The sequence below is a fragment of the Heptranchias perlo genome, chromosome 18, assembly GCF_035084215.1.
Source record: "Heptranchias perlo isolate sHepPer1 chromosome 18, sHepPer1.hap1, whole genome shotgun sequence".
Taxonomy (NCBI): Eukaryota; Metazoa; Chordata; class Chondrichthyes; order Hexanchiformes; family Hexanchidae; genus Heptranchias; species Heptranchias perlo.
Window position 1 is genome coordinate 38395494 of NC_090342.1, and position 20334 is coordinate 38415827.

Consider the following 20334-nt stretch of genomic DNA (forward strand, 5'->3'; position numbering starts at 1 on the left):
GAAGGCAGCTCTGTTAATTTGTTAATCCTTTCACTGGCTATTTCTGATCAGACGGACATTCTCAGAACAGCACTGTTGTTGGGTTGTTGGAGCAGTTGCACCATTCATTTAATCAACTGCTGTGTTAACAAGGCTTGGTTGCTTTGTTTTTGTGGGGGTTTTTTTTAGCAGGTGAATAATTTTGATCTTTATTTGGAATCCATTAGATATCGATGAATGTGCGCTTGGAACACATAACTGTAGATCTGACTTCATCTGTCAGAACACACATGGATCATTCCGCTGCCGGCCAAAAATGCAGTGTGGAGCCGGATTCCTGCAGGATGCTCTGGGAAACTGCATTGGTAAGAAGCAATAGTAGATACTTTTCCACTTTATTGTACATTTCAGGAGTAGTTTATTGACAAATATTTTTTCCCTTGACTGAACAGTGAATAGTGTGAAATCAATTGTTCTCATAAATAATTAGTGCTCTGCTAATTAATTCCTTTGTACCAGAGCTTGTTGAAATCTATGACTATGAGGATGAGTAGATAATGAAATACTCAACACAATACTATAGAAGGAATTTTACAAAACCTGGTGTGGAGCCTTGCTCGCCGGGAATGCTTACTGGGAATTCTGGCACGCTTTCTGTGATTTTCTGTTCATTTCAATGGATGGAAGATTATGGAAAGCGCTCGCCCAAATGCCTGACATGCATTTCCAGCAGGCGAGGCTTCACGCTGGGAGTACAATTTCATAACATTTCCCCATACAGATCCAGTTGTGCTGTGACCATGGGAATGTCAGCTGTGGAATGTGTCTAGTCAGGGTTGGGTAATCCAAGTTGCAAAACCAGCTTTATATGTAGAAATATGATTCTGTTACCTTTTGGGGATTAGGGAGACATCAGACCAGAGTTTTGTCTTATTGGAAGTTTTATTTGTGGTCAAAGGTTAAAGGGCTGATTTTACAAAACTCCATTGGTGCAGGTTGTAAAAAATGGATGCAGAAGTCTGTGTGCCCAATTCAGTCCATACTGAATTTTGTGGCAAAGAAATTTGAGAGGCACAGAGAGGCAATGCTGGAGCCCAGTGCTAGCTTCATTTAAATTGCAAAATTCATTAAAATTGCTCCCACAGTGGATTTCATATTCTTCTCACCTTCTCTGACCCTGGCACACACTTTATCCATATAAAATAGGAAGATGATAGTTCAAATGGCCTGAGCTGCAGAAGCAGGCTTCTTAAAACCAGTTGCCAGCTTGTAAAATTGGTTGGAATTTTTTTCTGTTTTTTTGAGTAAGCGTTTTTTTTTGCTGCATTTGCCTCACTGCATTAATTGCTGTTGTTCCGAAAGGCTGAATTTTTTCACTGCAAGACTTTTATTTGCCAATAGTTTTCCTACAGTGTTTTTGCTTACAACTGCAATTTAACTTGCTGTAAAGTGTTAAGGATGGAAATTCCTTTAGGGATTCCAATGCACTTCTGGAGTTAAAGGAAGATCAACAGTATAGAGGGGACAAGAAAAACAGGTTCAACTATACTTTGGGCATTATATACGTATGCATCCTTATTGGCCCAGTTAACTCTTCCTAGGCATGTCTGGAGGAAACCTGTCACTACTTCACAAAGGAGGCTGCCACATTCCAATGCCATCTCCTAGAGGATGACCTGAAGGCAAATTGACTGTTCCTTTCACTTCATTTTAGCTTGCTATTTCTTCCCCCTTCTTACAACATTGGCAAAAGCTGACATAGTTATAAAGGCTGGAAAAATATTTGGTCCCAAACTTAATGTTAAGTGCTGCTACCCTTTAAATTTGAGCTACTGGCCAGATATTCCACATCTCCCATTAGGCTAGTTGCCAAGGCAAGGTCAAAGCTGTGCTGGGAGCTCATGGTAATTATTCAAATAAGCTGACCCCACAAAATTGAGCACAGTCATGTCAGCGCACTTTTGTGTAGCTTTGCACAAGCAGCTAGACATTCCTGACACAGATTTTGCCTGGACCCCAAAATCAGAGTTTAAGAACATTGGTGAAGAATTCTTGACTATGGTAATTATATGTGGTCTATTTATTCAATAGCTCTAGAGGCCTTTTCTCGTTCCATATTTTCCTATGTTCTTGTGTGGTGTCACTGCTGAGGAACCTGATTTGACAAGTATGAAACTATCTGGGCTGTGGACAGTTGCCAAGATTACCATCAATGATCCTCCATGACTGATGCACTTAAATGAAGACAAGATGACAAGTTTTTTTTATTCCCCCCCTCTATCCCTTAGTTCAAACTCCCTGTAAGAGCAAGGCATATATCTTGCTGCCTGGCCAATGTCAGGGGTAAGTCCCTCCTGAGCAGGTGAGCTTGAGTGACAAATAACTCAGAACTGTTCAAGAGGGGGACAGTTGCTCCAAGGCCTGTGCTGCAAGGCTGTGGTGTAGTTCTGCACTTTAGTCTCATATTTTGAGATTTGTGTTTTATGACTGGTGCAGTGAGCCTAGCTTTTGATACAGTTATTTAGGTTAAGGAAAATTTCCATCATTTCTCAGTTTGATACAAATGCACATGCAGGATCATGAGAACACAATCACTTCCACATTCCTTTCCAAGTCGCACACCATCCTGACTTGGATATATATCGCTGTCCCTTCATTGTCCTTGGGTCAAAATCATAGAATTCATGATCTAACACCATTGTGGAAGCACCATTATCACAAGGACTGCAAAGGTTCAAGGAGAAAGCCCATCATATTCTCAAGGCAAACTAGGGATGGTCAATAAATGAGGCCTTGCCAGTGTCACCCACATCCTGAGAAAAATAAATAAAAGGAAACTAGGAGCCATATGGAAAAAGTGATGGATTCACTGGTTTGAAAATTTTCTAATTGTTTCAGACATAGCAGACAAGGTTATCTCCCTCTGCTGGTGTATAGATCTGCACACTGGCGCCTTGTGCTGATTAAAGTGACTGCACAGTGTCATCCTCAATTAGTGATGAAATCCTCATAGTCTCACCCTCTGTTGGTGTGGTAAAGAGGTCGACATGATTTTGCCTTCAAGTGGTGCAGAGGGCCACACTACGTGCTCCACTGGTAAAGGAGTCCATGATGGTTTTGGCATAGAATCATAGAATCTTAAGCACAGAAAGAGGCCATTCAGCCTGTCGTGCCTTTGCCGACTCTTTGAAAGAGCTGTCCAATTTAGTCCCACACCCCAACTTTTTCCCCATAACCCTGCAAATTAGTCCTCTTCAAGTACATGTCCGATTGCCTTTTGAAAGTTCTGTGGAATCTGCTTCTACCACCCTTTCAGGTAGTGCATTCCAGATCTTAACCACCGTCTGTGAAAAATGTTCTCCTAATTTCTGCTCTAGTTCTTTTGCCGATTATTTTAAATCTATGACCTCTGGTTATCAACCCACTTGCCAGAAGAAACAGTTTCTCCTTTTCTACTCTATCAAAACCCCTCATAATTTTGAATACCTTTATTAGGTCTCCCCTTAAACTTCTCTGCTCTAAGGAGAACAATCCCAGCTTCTCCAATCTCTCCACATAACTGAAGTCCCTCATCCCTGGTATCATCCTGGTAAATCTCCTCTGTACACTTTTCAAGGCCTTGACATCCTTCCCAAAGTGTGGTGCTGAGAATTGTACACAATACTCCAGCTGAGGCATAACCAGTGATTTGTAAAGATTTAGCATGACGTCCTTGTTTTTGTATTCAATGCCCCTATTTATGAATTGTAAACAATTTTACAACACCAAGTTATAGTCTATTTATGAAGCCAAGTATTCCATACACTTTCTTAACCGCCTTATCAACATGCCCTGCCACCTTCAAAGATTTATGAATATGCACCCCCAGGTCCCTCTGCTCTTGCACCCCCTCAAAATAGTACCATTTAGGATATACTGCCTCTCCATGTTGTTCCTCCCAAAGTGCATCACATCATGCTTATTCACATCAAATTGCATCTGCCATGTGTCTGCCCATTTCACCAGTCTGTCTATGTCCTCCTGAAGTCTGCTACTATCCTCCTCACTATTTACTACATTGCCAAGTTTTGTGTCATCCGCAAAGTTCAAAATTGTTCTGCATATGCCATGATGTTTCATAGAATAGAATCATAGAAATTTACAGCACTGAAGGAGGCCATTCGGCCCATTGTGTCTGTGTCGGCTGAAAAAGAGCTATCCAGCCTAATCCCACTTTCCAGCTCTTGTAGATTACGGCACTTCAAGTGCACATCCAAGTACATTTTAAATGCGATGAGGGTTTCTGCCTCTATCACCCTTTCAGGCAGTGAGTTCCAGACCCCCACCACCCTCTGGGTGAAAAGAATTCTCCTCAACTCCCCTCTAATCCTTCTACGAATTACTTTAAATCTATGCCCCCTGGTTCTCTGCTAAGGGAAATAGGTCCTCCCTATCCACCCTATCTAAGCCCCTCATCATTTTATATACCTCAATTAAATCCCCCCTCAGCCTCCTCTGTTCCAAAGAAAACAACCCCAGCCTATCCAATCTCTCCTCATAGCTAAAATTCTCCAGTCCTGGCAATATCCTCATAAATCTCCTCTGTACCCTCTCTAGTGCAATCACACCTTTCTTGTAATGTGGTGACCAGAACTGTATTCAGTACTCTAGCTGTGGCCTAACTAGTGTTTTATACAGTTTTAGCACAACCGCCCTGCTCTTATATTCTGTGCCTTTTGGCTAATAAAGGAAAGTAGCCCGTATGCCTTCTTAATCACCTTATCTACCTGTCCTGCTACCTTCAGAGATCTGTGGACATGCATTCCAAGGTCCCTCTGTTCCCCTACACCTCTCAGTATCCTCCCAATTACTGTGTATTCCCTGCCTTGTTTGCCCTCCCCAAATGCATTACCTCACATTTCTCTGGATTGAATTCTATTTGCCACTTTTCTGCCCACCTGATCAGTCTAGTGATATCTTCCTGCAGTTTACAGCTTTCCTCCTCACTATCAACCACATGGCCAATTTCTGTATCATCTACAAACTTCTTAATCATGCCCCCTACGTTTAAGTCGAAATCATTGATATATGCCATAAAAAGCAAGGGACCTAGTACTGAGTCCTGCAGAACCCCACTGGAAACAGCCTTCCAGTCACAAAAACACCCGTCAACCATTACCCTTTGCTTCCTGCCACTGAGCCAATTTTGGATCCAACTTACCACTTTCCCTTGGATCCCATGGCCTTTTACTTTTCTGACAGGCTGCCATGTGGGACCTTGTCAAAACCCTTACTAAAATACATGTAGATTTCATCAAACGTGCTACCTTCATCGATCCTCCTTGTTACCTCCTCAAAAAATTCGATCAAGTTAGTCAGACACGACCTCCCCTTAACAAATTCATGCTGACTGTCCTTGATTAACCTGTGCATTTCTAAATGACGATTAATACTGTCATTCAGAATTGATTCCAATAATTTGCCCACCACCGAGGTTAGGCTGACTGGCCTGTAATTACTCGGTCTATCCCTTTCTCCATTTTTAAACAATGGTACAACATTAGCAGTCCTCCAGTCCTCCGGCACCACGCCTGTAGCCAGAGAGGATTGGAAAATGATGTTCAGAGCCTCTACTATTTGCTCCCTTGCTTCTCTTAACAGCCTGAGATACATTTCATCTGGGCCTGGCGGTTTATCTACTTTCAAAGATGCTAAACCCCTTAATATTTCCTCTCTCACTATGTTTATCCCATCCAATATTTCACACTCCTCCTCCTTAATGACAATGCCTGCATCAACCCCCTCTTTTGTGAAGACAGGTGCAAAGTATTCATTAAGAACCATAACCACATCTACCGCCTCCGCACATAGGTTACCTTTTTGGTCTATAATAGGCCCTGCTTTTTCCTTAGTTATCCTCTTGCTCTTTATGTATTTAAAAAACATAAGGGTTTTCCTTGATTTTATTTGCCAGTATTCTTTCATGCCCTCTCTTTGCTTTCCTAATTTCCTTTTTAATTTCACCCCTGCACTTTCTATACTCCTCTAGGCTTTCTGCGGTATTGAGCTCTCGGTATCTGACATAAGCTTCCCTTTTTTGCATTATCCTACCCTGTATGCTCCTTGACATTTGGGGGCTCCAGATTTGGGAGTCCCACTCTTTTTCTTTGTGGGAACATATTTGCTCTGAACCCCCACTATCTCCTCCTTGAATGCCTCCCACTGCTCTGACACTGATTTACCTTCAGTTAGCTGTTTCCAGTCTACATTTGCTAAATCACATCTCAGCTTAGTAAAATTGGCCTTTCCCCAGTTGAGAACTTTTACTCCTGTTCTATCTTTGTCCTTTTCCGTAACCACGCTAAATCTAACTGAATTATGATCACTACCACCAAAATGCACTCCCACTGATACCCCTTCCACCTGCCCAGCTTCATCCCTAAAACTAAGTCCAGAACTGCCCCCTCTCTTGTTGGACTTGCTATGTACTGGCTAAAAAAGTTCTCCTGAATGCATTTTGAGAATTCTGCACCCTCTATATCTTTTACACTGATTCTATCCCAGTTAATCCTAGGATAGTTGAAATACCCTGCTATTACTGCCCTATTGTTCTTGCACATCTCAGAAATTTGCCTACATTTTTGCTTTTCTCTGTCCCTATTTGGGGCTCTATAGTACTTTCCCAGCAGTGTGATTGCCCCTGTTTTGTTCTTCAGTTCAAACCATATGGCCTCATTTGATGATCCTTCTAACATATCATTCCTCCTCACGGCTGGAATTGTTTTTTTAACCAATATTGCCACCTCCCTCCTTATTTATTCATGTACTGTCATTTTGAAGCAGTAGATGGCAGTGTAGGACAGAATGCAGGAAAATTCTCCACAGGACTGTGGGCAAAGCAGCAAGGTACTGCTGATTAACCAGCTGCACAGATCTAAATTCATCTAACACGGATGATTAAAATGTTTGTGATACATGCTGTACAGCCCATTGCAGACAGCTGGTGGCCAAAGTTGTCATGCTGTCCACTCCCTGTGAAAGGAATGATTGACATGGAGTGGGGGGGGGGGGAGTGGTGGTGGGCAACTGCTTATTCATTAAATGTCTGTAATAAACTGAAGCAAAACGCTTTTAAAATCTCTCTATGTGGGCCAGTTATAGAACAATTCAGTCCCACTGCTGAGTCAACAACAGAAGGGAAGTGTGCAGCATACTGAAAGGGGCTCACTGCTAATCTATCAGACAGCATCTGAGCCAGTGCTGATCCAAGTCATTAATTCAGTGCCAGCAGCCAAACAGATGCCACACATTTCAGGAACAGAGAAATGTGTTAAAAATCAGATGGGTACCCGTTTTCTATGCCAAGCTACACTTTCTGACAATAAGCATCAACCGCTGAAGATGTCAGAATTGCCTGAAGAACTGTGGGAAAAGATGGCATTAGCCTTTTGTGGGGCTTTTCTTCCCGGAACAATCTATCAGCTGTAATTGATGAATCCCCCTGATACCCTGCAGCAGGGACTGTTAAATCTGTATCAGCAAGCACAGGTAGTGCACAGTTGAACACAATGCTCTCATCTTTCATTTGACTCCAAGAAGTGAAAATGGTTGATTGCCTGCCTTTCAGCAGCAATGAATTTGAACACTTTGCTCACAGCCTTGATTCCAGACACAGACATGTTATACCATATTGACCCAAAAACCAGTGCTGTTTCATGAAAGCACTGTGGGAACAGTTAGATCCACAGATACCATCAGTAGAAGCAAGGGCTTTACAAATTTGGGTGAAACTATAAAGTGATACCTCATCAGTCACCAGGAGGCCTGTAACAAGATTTTTGCTTGGTCAAAAATGCTTTTCTATCCAATAGATAGTCTGGTTGTCCATAAAATAGGTAATGAAATGAAAAATGAAAACACATAAAGAAGGCAGGAAATCTCCAATGAAGGAGGTTATACTTTAGGATCTGGATTCAAATCCTGCCCAACTGATGGGATGAAAGATCTATTGAGGAGCCCTATGTGAAATGAGTTTGGGTAGTCTCAATCTAGTTTCCAGTGAGCAGCAGAGTGCAGCAAATAAACTACCCCTTAATTTGGCACTAAATTGACAAGTTTCACTCAGGTTACAAGGCTGATGTAGGACGGAAAATGTCTTGGAGTGCACTTCTGTGTTTAGGGCTGAGAAACATTGTTGGGGCAGAGAAGAGGGAGTTTTATTCTGCATCTAATCATTTATATGTGACATGTGAGTGTTTGATGTTGACAATAGGTACCTGACTTAGAAAGTGTTGCATTCACAGCAGCAACATCCCTCATCTAGATTTGCATAAATTTCACAAGAAAAAGTTAGAATTTACATACAGACCACCAATTTAGAATTGAACAATTTAGTTTTGAGTATTGTGATGCGATGCTAGCTTGTCAAAACAGAGAAGGGAAATTACCCAAAGCATTCCATTTATACTATTTGGAGTGATTGGCATCAAAGACCCCTCGGTCACTGCTCAATGTGGGAAAAGTGAATGAAACATAAAAGTTGTGGAAAAATCTACAAATGGAACAAAAAAATTGCAGATTGCAGTGACAGTGATGCCCAACCACCAATCTAGTGGCATAGGCAAGAAATGTGAACTCAACCTATGGAGAATCATAGCCACAAACTCAGATACTGCCATTTCTGCCTCACAGCTTGTTGACACATCACCGTGCTGCCCTGAGAGCCATTTTGATATAGAAGTGTCTTTTTGACATGGCTTTGAATAGCATCGATGACTGTAAGAGATCTAAGTGATACTTGAATTTAAAAAAATATGCTTTTTATTAAACTAGATGTGGATCACAAATGCTTAAAGGTAGAAGTTACTTGTTTGGCAGCTTCTTTTTTTTGTAATTTGTCTCTCTTTACTGAAAGAAAATCTCGCTTGCAAGTTAGAAATTGTGTTCAACCTCGGGACTGTAAGTCTGTAAGTGAAGCAAACTGTCAAGATCTTTTAATATTTTAATTGGAGAGGATGCTGTCAATTAGGGACCAAAAAGGAGATCTACGCATGGAGATAGAGGGCATGGCTGAGGCACTAAATGAATACTTTACATCTGTCTTTACCAAGGAAGAAAATGCTGCCAAAGTCACAGAAAAAGAGGAGGCAGTTTAGATATTGGATGGGCTAAAAATTGATAAAGGGGATGTGCTAGAAAGGTTAGCTGTACTTAAAGTAGATAAGTCACCCAGTGTGGATGGGATGCATCCTAGGTTGCTGAGGGAATTAAGGATGGAATTTGCAGAGGTGCTGGCCATAATCTTACAATCATCCTTATATATGGGGGTGGTGCCAGAGGACTGGAGAACTGCAAATATTACATTCTTGTTCAAAAAAGGGTGTAAGGATAAACCTGGCAACGACAGGCCAGTCAGTTTAACCTCGGTGGTGGGGAAGTTTTTAGAAACGATAATCCAGGACAAAATTAATAGTCACTTGGACAAGAGTGGATTAATAAAGGTAAGCCAACACGGATTTGTCAAAGGCAAATCATGTTTAACTAACTTGATTGAGTTTTTTGATGAGCTAACAGAGAGGGTTGATGAGGGCGATGTGGTTGATGTTGTGCATATGGACTTTCAAAATGCATTTGATAAAGTGCCACATAATGGACTTGTCAGCAAAATTGAAGCCCATGCAATAAAAGGGGCAGTGGCAGCATGGAATTGGCTTAGTGACAGGAAACAGAGAGTAGTGGTGAATGGTTGTTTTTCGGACTGGAGGAAGGTATACAGTGGTGTTTCCCAGGGGTCGGTACTAGGGCCACTGCTTTTTTGATATATATTAATAGGAACATAGGAACAGGAGTAGGCCATTCAGCCCCTCATGCCTGCTCCGCCATTTGTTAAGATCATGGCTGATCTGTGATCCCCGCCTTTGGCCCATATCCCTTAATACCTTTGATTGCCAAAAAGCTATCTATCTCAGATTTAAATTTAGCAACTGAGCTAGTATCAATTGCCGTTTGCGGAAGAGAGTTCCAAACTTCTACCACCCTTTGTGTGTAGAAATGTTTTCTAATCTCGCTCCTGAAAGGTCTGGCTCTAATTTTTAGACTGTGCCCCCTACTCCTAGAATCCCCAACCAGCGGAAATAGTTTCTCTCTATCCACCCTATCCATTCCCCTTAATATCTTATAAACATCGATCAGATCACCCCTTAATCTTCGAAACTCCAGAGAATACAACCCCAATTTGTGTAATCTCTCCTCGTAACTTAACCCTTGAAGTCCGGGCATCATTCTAGTAAACCTACGCTGCACTCCCTCCAAGGCCAATATGTCCTTCCGAAGGTGCGGTGCCCAGAACTGCTCACAGTACTCCAGGTGCGGTCTAACCAGGGTTTTGTACAGCTGCAGCATAACTTCTGCCCCCTTGTACTCTAGTCCTCCAGAGATAAAGGCCAGCATTCCATTAGCCTTATTGATTATTTTCTGCACCTGTTCATGACACTTCAATGATCTATGTACCTGAACCCCTAAGTCCCTTTGGACATCCACTGTTTTTAACTTTTTACCATTTAGAAAGTACCCTGTTCTATCCTTTTTTGATCCAAAGTGGATGATCTCACATTTGTTTACACTGAATTCCATTTGCCACAGTTTTGCCCATTCACCTAATCTATCAATATCGCTTTGTAATTTTATGTTTTCATCTACACTGCTTACAATGCCACCAATCTTTGTGTCATCGGCAAACTTAGATATGAGACTTTCTATGCCTTCATCTAAGTCATTAATAAATATTGTGAATAATTGAGGCCCCAAGACACATCCCTGCGGGACTCCACTAGTCACATCCTGCCAATGTGAGTACCTACCCATTATCCCTACTCTCTGTCGCCTTTCGCTCAGCCAACTTCCTAACCAAGTCCATACTTTTCCCTTGATTCCATGGGCTTCTATCTTAGCTAACAGTCTCTTATGTGGGACCTTATCAAATGCCTTCTGGAAGTCCATATAAATAACATCCATTGACGTTCCCCTGTCCACTACTATAGTCACCTCTTCAAAAAATTCAATCAGGTTTGTCAGGCACGACCTACCTTTCACAAATCCATGCTGGCTCTCTGATTAACTGAAAATTCTCGAGGTGTTCAGTCACCCTATCCTTAATTATAGACTCCAGCATTCTCCCCACAACAGATGTTAGGCTAACTGGTCTATAATTCTCTGGTTTCCTTCTCTCTCCTTTCTTAAAAAGCAGAGTGACATGTGCAATTTTCCAATCCAGGGGGACAGTTCCTGAATCTAGAGAACTTTGAAAGATTATAGTTAGGACATCTGCAATGTGCTCACCTACTTCCTTTAAAACCCTGGGATGGAAACCATCTGGTCCTGGGGATTTGTCACTCTTTAGTGCTATTATTTTCTTCATTACTGTTGCTTTACTTATATTAATTTTATCGAGTCCCTGTCCCCGATTCAATATTAGTTTTCTTGGGATTTCCGGCATGCTATCCTCTTTTTCGACTGTAAATACTGAAGCAAAGTAATCGTTCAACATGTCTGCCATTTCCCCATTGTCAATGACAATATCCCCACTTTCAGTTTTTAAGGGGCCAATACTGCTCCTGACCACCCTCTTTTTCCTAATATAACTATTAAAGTTCTTTGTATTGGTTTTGATATCCCTTGCAAATTTCTTTTCATACTCTCTTTTTGTGGCTCTAACTATCTGTTTTGTGACCCTTTGTTGATCTTTGTATCTTTCCCATTCGCCAAGATCTGTGCCATTTTTTGCCTTTTTGTATGCCCTTTCCTTATGTCTTATACTGTCCCTTACCTCTTTAGTTGTCCATGGCTTTTTTTTGGCAAGTAGAGTTCTTGCCCCTCAGGGGTATAAACCGATTCTGTATCACGTTAAATGTTTCTTTAAACATTTCCCACTGATCATCAGTCATTTTACCCATTAACAGATTTGCCCAGTTTACTGTGGACAGTCTCTGTCTCATCCAATTGAAGTCGGCCTTACCCAAGTCTAGAATCTTAGCAGCTGACTCACTTTTTTCCCTTTCAAACACTACATTGAACTCGATCATGTTATGATCGCTATTGGATAGATGTTCGCGTACAGTTAAGCTGTATTAATGACATGGACTTGAGTGTACAGGGCACAATTTCCAAATTTGCAGATGACACAAAACTTGGAAGTGTAGTAAACAATGAGGAGGATAGTGATAGACTTCAAGAGGACACAGACAGGCTGGCAAAATGGACGGACACATGGCAGATGAAAGTTAATGCAGAAAAGTACAAAGCGATATATTTTGGCACGAAGAATGAGGAGAGGCAATATAAACTAAATGGTACAATTCTAAAAGGGGTGCAGGAACAGAGACCTGGGGGTATATGTGCACAAATCTTTGAAGGTGGCAGGACACGTTGAGAAAGTGGTTAAAAAAGCATATGGGATCCTGGGCTTTATAAATAGAGGCATAGAGTACAAAAGCAAGGAAGTTATGTTTAACCTTTATAAAACACTGGTTCAACCACAGCTGGAGTATTGTGTCCAATTCTGGGCACCACATGTGAAGGTCTTAGAGAGGGTGCAGAAAAGATTTACTAGAATGGTTCCAGGGATGAAGGACTTTAGTTACGTAGATAGACTGGAGAAGCAGGGGTGTTCTCCTTAGAGCAGAGAAGGTTGAGAAGAGATTTGACAGAAGTGTTCAAAATCATGAAGGGTTTAGATAAAGTAAATAAACATAAAGAGAAACTATTCCCATTGGCAGAAGGATCAAGAACCAAAGGACACAGATTTAAGGTGATTGACAAAAGAACCAATGGTGACATGAGGAAAAACTTTCTTACGCAGCGAGTAGTTATGATCTGGAATGTGCTCCCTGAATGTGTAGTGGAAGCAGATTCACTCATGGCTTTCAAAAAGGAATTGGATAAATACTTGAAGGGAAAAAATTTGCAGGGCTACAGGGGGAGAGCGGGGGAATGGGCCTAACTGGATTGGTCTTACAAAGAGCCGGCACGGGCTTGATGGGCCGAATGGCTTCCTTCTGTGCTGTAACTATTCTACGCTTCTATGATTCTATGAAATTGCACCCTTCCCCCTATCTGTCACCATGGCGAATGCCAGTGAATGTGGGATGGTGCTGAGTGTGTAGCTGTTAAACTGCTTTATTTGTATTTCCAGACATCAATGAGTGTGCCAATGCTGCTTTGCCCTGCCAGCCCGGCTACACCTGCATCAACAACTTCGGTTCGTACAGTTGTCAGCGCAATGTTGTTAACTGTGGCCGAGGCTATCACCTCTCCGTGGATGGATCACATTGTGTGGGTGAGTTGCACAATTTATAACTTGAGCATTCACTGATGGGGCTGATGGAACCAATATCTTGTCAGGGAAAGTGTGTGTGTCAGAACCATGAGGCTGATCCCTACTGTCATGAGGACTAATGAATGAGGAGAGACTGGAGAAACTTGGGCTTTTCACCCTTGAAAGGAAGCATCTGAGAGGTGATCTTATAGAGGTATATGATAGTAAACAATATGGAAAAGATAGATTCAGAAAATTATTTCAAGCTACACTATGAAAGTATGGCAACAGGACAGGGGTTGAAGCTAGTAAAAGGTAAATTTAAGACCGATGTCGGCAAGTTCTTCTTCACACAAAGAGTGGTCCTCTGACTCTGGCTTTTTGTGTGTACTCCCTAACTTCATCTCACCAATGCTGGCAGTGCCTTCAGCTACTTTGGATCCATTCCCTGGAATTCCCTCCCTAAACCTCTCCACCTCTCCGCTTTTATCATCTCCTTTATAAGCCTTCTGAAAGCCCATCTGTTCTACAAGAATTTCCATCAACCCCTCACTTCTAATCTTTCTCTACGTGATTCAAAATCCATTTCCTTGTCTATTTCCACGTGCGAAGTGCCTTGAGACTTTTTGATGTTAAAGATATTATATAAATGCTTGGTGTCGTTGCTGTCGTGAATGTTGTCGTCATTGTGGTTGGACGACAACGAAGTTAATTAGTGATCAATCAAACAAATTGATAAAATGGAATGTAGCCTGGGATACATGGTGCCAGCACCTCTTATCGTGCTGCAGATTGTCTTAAATTTGTACTCCGTCTAAGGGGGAGAAATGGTACAGCAAGGGCAAGAGGTGCAATGATGCTGTTTAAAGATATAACTTTGGAGGTCATGCCCCAGGAGGTGTTGGCTGGAAGGATGGTCCTTTTTTGTGGTGAGCAGCATCCTGCTGTGAAGATCAGCTCAAGAGTGGCATGGGTGGAGATGGCAGAAAGGGTCACTGCTGTTTCGCTTTACCAAAGGTTGTGGGAGCAGGTACACAAACAATTTACAGGTCTCTGAAAAGTCACCTGGGTGAGTGTTTGTTGACACTTTACTAGATTTTGCATGTTGCCTTGTATTGCATGATTATAAAACTTCACTGTAAGCTTGGTACAGCAACACATTTTTGGCCCCAATGTGTTTTGTCTATTTTGACCTGCTGAGTAGAGCAGGATTCTACGGTAACTAGTAAAACTGGGACATGTGTAAAAAATTTGGACATGTGTAATTAGGATATTGACAGGAATTTTGGTAGATCTGTGTTAGATATATGGGGGCAAATTTTCATCTTTAGTGCTCCCAATGCAGAGTTTTGTGTGCTGTGGACACAAATTGGTGCATGCCCCTTTTGATTTTCCATCCATAAAAAAATGAATGCTTGGAGAATCATGGAGAGCTAGTGGCTGAATTCCTCATACATGCTCCCAGCATGCAAAGCTCTGCACTGGCTGCATTAAAGATGAAAATTTAGCCCAAAGAGAGTATATTTTTGCTGCTATGTGTAGCTTATCAGAAAGGCCTCACAAAAGCAATGGTTACTTCTCATTTGCCTTGTATAATTTCAAGCTTTTCTTGGTTGTATCTCCCGGCAGACATTGATGAATGTGCAAATTTCCAGAACCCCTGTGGAGAAGGACATTTCTGCATGAATTCTCCCGGCAGTTTTCGCTGCGAGTGCAAGACTGGATACTACTACGACAGCATTTCCAGGATGTGCGTTGGTAAGTGGGGTGTACTGCACGGCTCGCAGAGGCTTTAATTCAAAAGCTTTACAGATGAAATACCACCTCCCTGGTAGTTACACTCTCATTCAGAGGTGTCGGTGAAAACCACATATTGAGATTGGAACCATGTTTTTGAGTATTGAGTTTGGCCTGGCTGTCAGAACATTCTATATTTGTGCTTAATGCTTTGTTGCATGGCGGGATTTCAGAAGATGGGGAAAAATTGGTGCGACCATTGCTGTAATCTGACTACGATGTGGCAGTAAATGAATCTGTGACTCTGACTGAAGGGCAAGATAGCACTTGAAGGGATGTCACGTGGACTTGGTGCAATGTGTTAAAGGGATAAAAAGGTTGGGGAATATATCTATTTAATTTTTAAAGGATTATCATATTTATGAAGAAATGTTTCAGCAAACCTGGTGCCATTTCCAAACATACTTTTAATCAAATTGAAAACCATCATATCATTGTCACATCAGATCACCATAGTGCGGGTAGCCCGCCCAATAAAAAATGTTCCTTTCGCACGCGATCACAAGTCAATTGGAGCCACTTAACGTGGCTTCTGGGTTTGTTGTCTGAAAGCTGCGCAGCAGGCAGACTGTGCACCCACATCACAGGCTGTCAGCTGGAGGAGCTCTATTTAAAGGGGCAGTCCTCCAATGGCTGCCCCTTGTGCAACCACCCACACACCACAATGGAGCAGCACAGGGGAAGGCTGCTCCAAGATTTAGCGATGCCTCACGCTAGGTGCTACTGGATGGGGTGAGGAGGAGGAGGGATGTGTTCTACCCGGCTGGAGGAAGGAAGTGGCCTGCCTCTGCCACCAAGAAGGCCTGCCTCGAAGTGACGGAGGAGGTCACCAGCAGCAGCAACATATCCTGCACCTGGATCCAGTGCAGGAAGCGCTTCAATGACCTAACTAGGTCAGCCAAAGTGAGTACACTTACTCATTCTCCTGCATTCCGTCTTCTGCATCACCGCCCCCACTCCCCAACTCATTCTGCACTGCCAACACTACTCTATCACATCACACCCACTTAAGGGTCATCCTCAACTTATCTGCAGTTCCTCAGCACTTCCTCACCTCCTCATTCCTTACCCCACCAATACCACTCAACCCACTCCTCATACAATGTCATGGCTCTGTCTCATACTCACCCTCTGACGCATCTCTTTCACGGTCAGCCGTATCCAAACCAATGCATTCATCAATTGGCCACGTCACCATCACTCACTCACACATGCGTCAGTATTTTCTCCCTTTATAGGAGAAGAGAGCCCAGAATGCACGGGAGAGGGCGATAACTGGAGGGGGGTCACAACAAATCGTCGTCTTCACAGACGCTGAGCAGGAGGCGCTGGAGCTGAGCTGCACTCTCAAGTGCCTATCCATCTGGGACGCCGAGACTGGCACCTGACAAACGTCTGGTGATAGAACTTTAACATTCAGCACACACAATATGAATTGATGTTAACATGCCTTGTCATCTTCAGTACCTCAATATGCTCATCGCAGCATGACACATCTGTGATGATGCTTAATATTGCCTTCTGTTCTCTTACAGGGCCATCAGTGACTGCTGTGACGGCGGAGGGCGATTCCTCAGAGAATCTGCCGGCCTCTGAGGGTGCACCGTCACATTTGAGCAAGCCATCCACCAGCGCAGATACTCACACCTTGGTGGGTCTTAGTCCTCAGTTAGTTGGGTTCGCACATGGTGAGTTACCACACACAAGTAAGCACGAGCAGACACTGGTGGCAGGGGCAGCTGTGGAGAGTCTGCGTTGGAGGGAGCACTCCTCTCCAGTCTCTGCTCAGCTGGACACAGATGCTGAACCCCAGGGACCATCCTTTAAAAGGAGAATGATCGAGGGCCAGCAGCACATTCATGAGGTGCTGGAACAGGTGCCACGCACACTCTCCACAACAGCACAGAGGATGCAGGAGTCCAACTCCTGAGTGAGTGGAATGGTGGCACAGGTACAGAAGAGAATCTCTGAGATAGTGTCACAGGGACGTGAACAACTCCCTGAGATAGTGTCACAGGGACGTGAGGGCATTTCTGAGAGTGTCAGAGGGACGTGAGGGCATCTCTAAGATACCGTCGTGGGTAAGTGCGGGAATGTCTTCAATGGAGAGAAGGCTAGCCTCCATTGAGCTTCAAGCACAGCTCACAGATGAGTCCATTCAGGCCCTGTCAACAGCCGTTCAAACTCACAGTGAGCAACATTCTGCCACCTTAAACAGGTAGGCAGATATACTAGCACTGGCCTTACAAGGCTTCACACATGTCCTCCAAACTGTTTTGCAGCAGAACGGTAGGAATGGTGTGGGCCTGGCCCAGGGGAGGGATGATGGCGAAAGGGGACATGGAAGTGGGGACGCCATCAAAGCACTCCCACATCTCACCTGCTGCCCCCCTCTCAACCAGTACCCGCAATGCTGCCTCCTCTCCCCAGTGGCCGAGTCTGCCCCTACACAGGTGCAGGTGCAGCAGTCTTTGGAGGGGCCCTCACGTGCACCAAAACCCAGAGGGTGTCGGCCCAAAGCATCTAATCGATCAAGGCATGAACAAGAGCAACCTGCCACTACCTCTGTTGCAGCCACAGGGGATGCACCACGTAGAAGTAGTCGGAAGTGAAAGGCGAAAGTTTTGTAAGCACAAAGAGTATGCACAAGGGTGTTTGACGATTGGTCATGTTTTTTATTTATATTTGCTTTTTGTTAAACTCACATTAAATATTATTATTGTCACCACTACCGCCAGGTCTTGGCCATTCTTGACTGGCTTCTGTGTAGGGCCCTTTCATGAGGTTCACAATGAATGCCGACACTTGATGTCACCCAATGGGTCACACTATAGTTGGTTTATGTGTAGTTGCAGGGCTGTTTTGTGCAGGGTGAGGGGGAGGCGCTGATATGGGCGCTGCTCTATCCAGGTGGTCTGAGGACTGGACTCTTCACACACTCTGATGTTAGGAGAACCGTTCACATATCAGTGACTCCCTGGCCTCACGAGGAGCCAGGTGAGCCGCTGCTCTGCCCATGGTTTGCTCCCCCTCCTCCTCCTCCTCTTCCCTAATGTGGGTGGCAGATGTGAATGGGGCCTCTTCAGACGGCACCCCTCTCTGTTGTGCCGGGCACAACACATGACTATAATGTGTCCCACTCTGTCTGGCGCTCCCCCAGAATGATCAAGACACCTGAAGCGCATCTTGACCAGCCCTATAGCATGCTTAATCGTAGACCTGGTGGTGATGTGGCTGTCGTTGTATCGACGCTGTTGCTCAGAGGTGTCATGAGCCATGTGTGCAGGGGGTATCCCTTGTCCCCGAGGAGCCAGCCCTGAAGGGTGTTCGGTGCTTGGAAGAGGGGCGGGATGTTGGATTCCCAGAGGATGAAGGAATCATGGCAGCTGCCAGGGAATCTGGCGCATACGTGAAGGAATCTTTTGCGATGGTCATAAACAAGCTGAGCGTTGATGGAGTGATACCCCTTCCTGTTGATGAACAGTCCTGGCTCATGTGGCGGTGCTCGTATTGCTATATGGGTGCAATCGATTACACCCTGCACCCGTGGGAAGCCAGCCACAGCGTGGAATCCCACTGCCCTCTCCATCTAGCTGAGGTCGTCCATGGGGAAATTGACATAGTGCAAGGCCCTGCAAAACAAGCCATCGGTGACCTGCTTTATGCACTTATGTGCAGAGGACTGAGGGACCCCGGCAATGTCCCCGGTGGCACCCTGGAATGATCCGGAGGTGAAGAAGTTGAGGGCAGTAGTGACTTTGACAGCGACAGGTAAGGAGATGCTGCTTAGCCCAGCTGGGAGCAGCTCGGCATGAAGGAGGCTGCAGATGTCTGCGACTACCTGGCAACTGACTCTGAGCCTCTGTATGCACTGCTCTTCAGAGAGGTCCAGGAAGCTGAGCCTCGGTCTGTAGACCCCGTGGCGAGGGTAGTGCCTCCTGTGATGCCGCTCTCTCTGTTGTTGCTCTCTGTGCTCTTGTGTAGGTGCCTGTGGCGCAGCACTGTGTTGTGGAGCTCCACGTAGCGGAGGTAGACCAGAGCCTGGCGAGGTTGGTGATGTTACTCGTCCTCGGATGTAGTGATGAATGCAGCCATGGCGCTCCCCCATCTTGACGGTGTGAGTTTGAGGGGGTCCGCAAAGTAGTTAAATATGTTTGCACAGCAGAGTTTTGGGTGGAAAGTAAGAACTTTGAGTGAAAACACAAAGATCTTGCAGCTAAAACTTTGTCTGAAGTGACAGAGTGCCCTGCTGCAATAAATGACGTTTTCTCCCCATCTGTCAAATAAGCATTTGCATCTCCCACTAGCTGCTGGCTGAAACACGTCTGTTACAACAGGGAGTGTTTCCCACAGCACCGGAAACATGCTGAGGATTCTTCAAAATCACACCCCTGCCAAAATGTTGAGACAATTAAGTAATTCAAGTACTTCAACTAGCTGAACAACTATGCAAAATATCATTGCGTTGGCTTTAATTGCCGGTGGGACTTCTGCATTCGGGAGGCATGCACGCACCCAGACGCGTCAATGGGGAATCCGGAAGCCTGCGGGTTTGGAGCCGGGCTCGAAATCCACTCGCGATTTCCGCGATTTTCGGAGCACCCCCCCCCCACCACCCCCAATGCACCCGCTACTTCACCCGAAAATCGAGCCCCATGAAACGAGTGCCCCTTTAAAATCCTTCTTCACTCTGTTTGATTATTAATTCAAACTCCAGCAAAGTGTAAGAACAGTATCAATAAATCATAAAACTGCAAAAATGTAGGATGACAGACTCTGCACGCAGCTAAAGTACTGGAATACACATCACATATATTGGTATACTGAGTGGGCCTTATTAATGATGCACTTAACTAGAGTGAAACTGCTTATAGAGGAGATGGAAAGAGGGGAGTGAGATAGAAAGCACAAGTAAGGGTTGTTTGCAGGAATCGTTGCCTCTCTTGTATCTAATGTGTATTGTGTGACAAAAGTGACACAGTACATCTTTTTCTTGAGGTGAGAGAAGTGCCACAATGTAACTGACGTCTTTGCATCATGTATATTCATAAAAAAATCAGAGGGAAGGTTTGCCAAAACCTTTTTCATCAATACAGTTCCTCTTTAAGCTTGTGTGGCTCATGTTAATCAGGATGTTGAATTAGAAACCATCTTTTAGTAGATTCCAGTGCAGCTGTGACCTCGTACTAGTTTTGATAACCCATGTTGTCCAGGGTGATTGATGTTTTAAATTGATTTTATGATTTTTTTTCCCCAATTTTTTCCCC

The 20334-nt window shown here is 44.0% G+C and overlaps 1 protein-coding gene across 2 annotated transcripts in view; it reads left to right on the forward strand.

Annotated features, from left to right (window-relative positions):
• The window catches only part of fbln1 (fibulin 1), a 149470-nt gene that overhangs the window by 39584 nt on the left and 89552 nt on the right, over nt 1–20334 (forward strand). For both annotated transcript variants that reach the window (XM_067999735.1, XM_067999734.1), the window contains exons 8-10: nt 207–344; nt 13148–13291; nt 14900–15028. In XM_067999735.1, coding sequence (XP_067855836.1) covers nt 207–344; nt 13148–13291; nt 14900–15028 — 411 coding nt within the window. The remainder of the gene's footprint in view (nt 1–206; nt 345–13147; nt 13292–14899; nt 15029–20334) is intronic.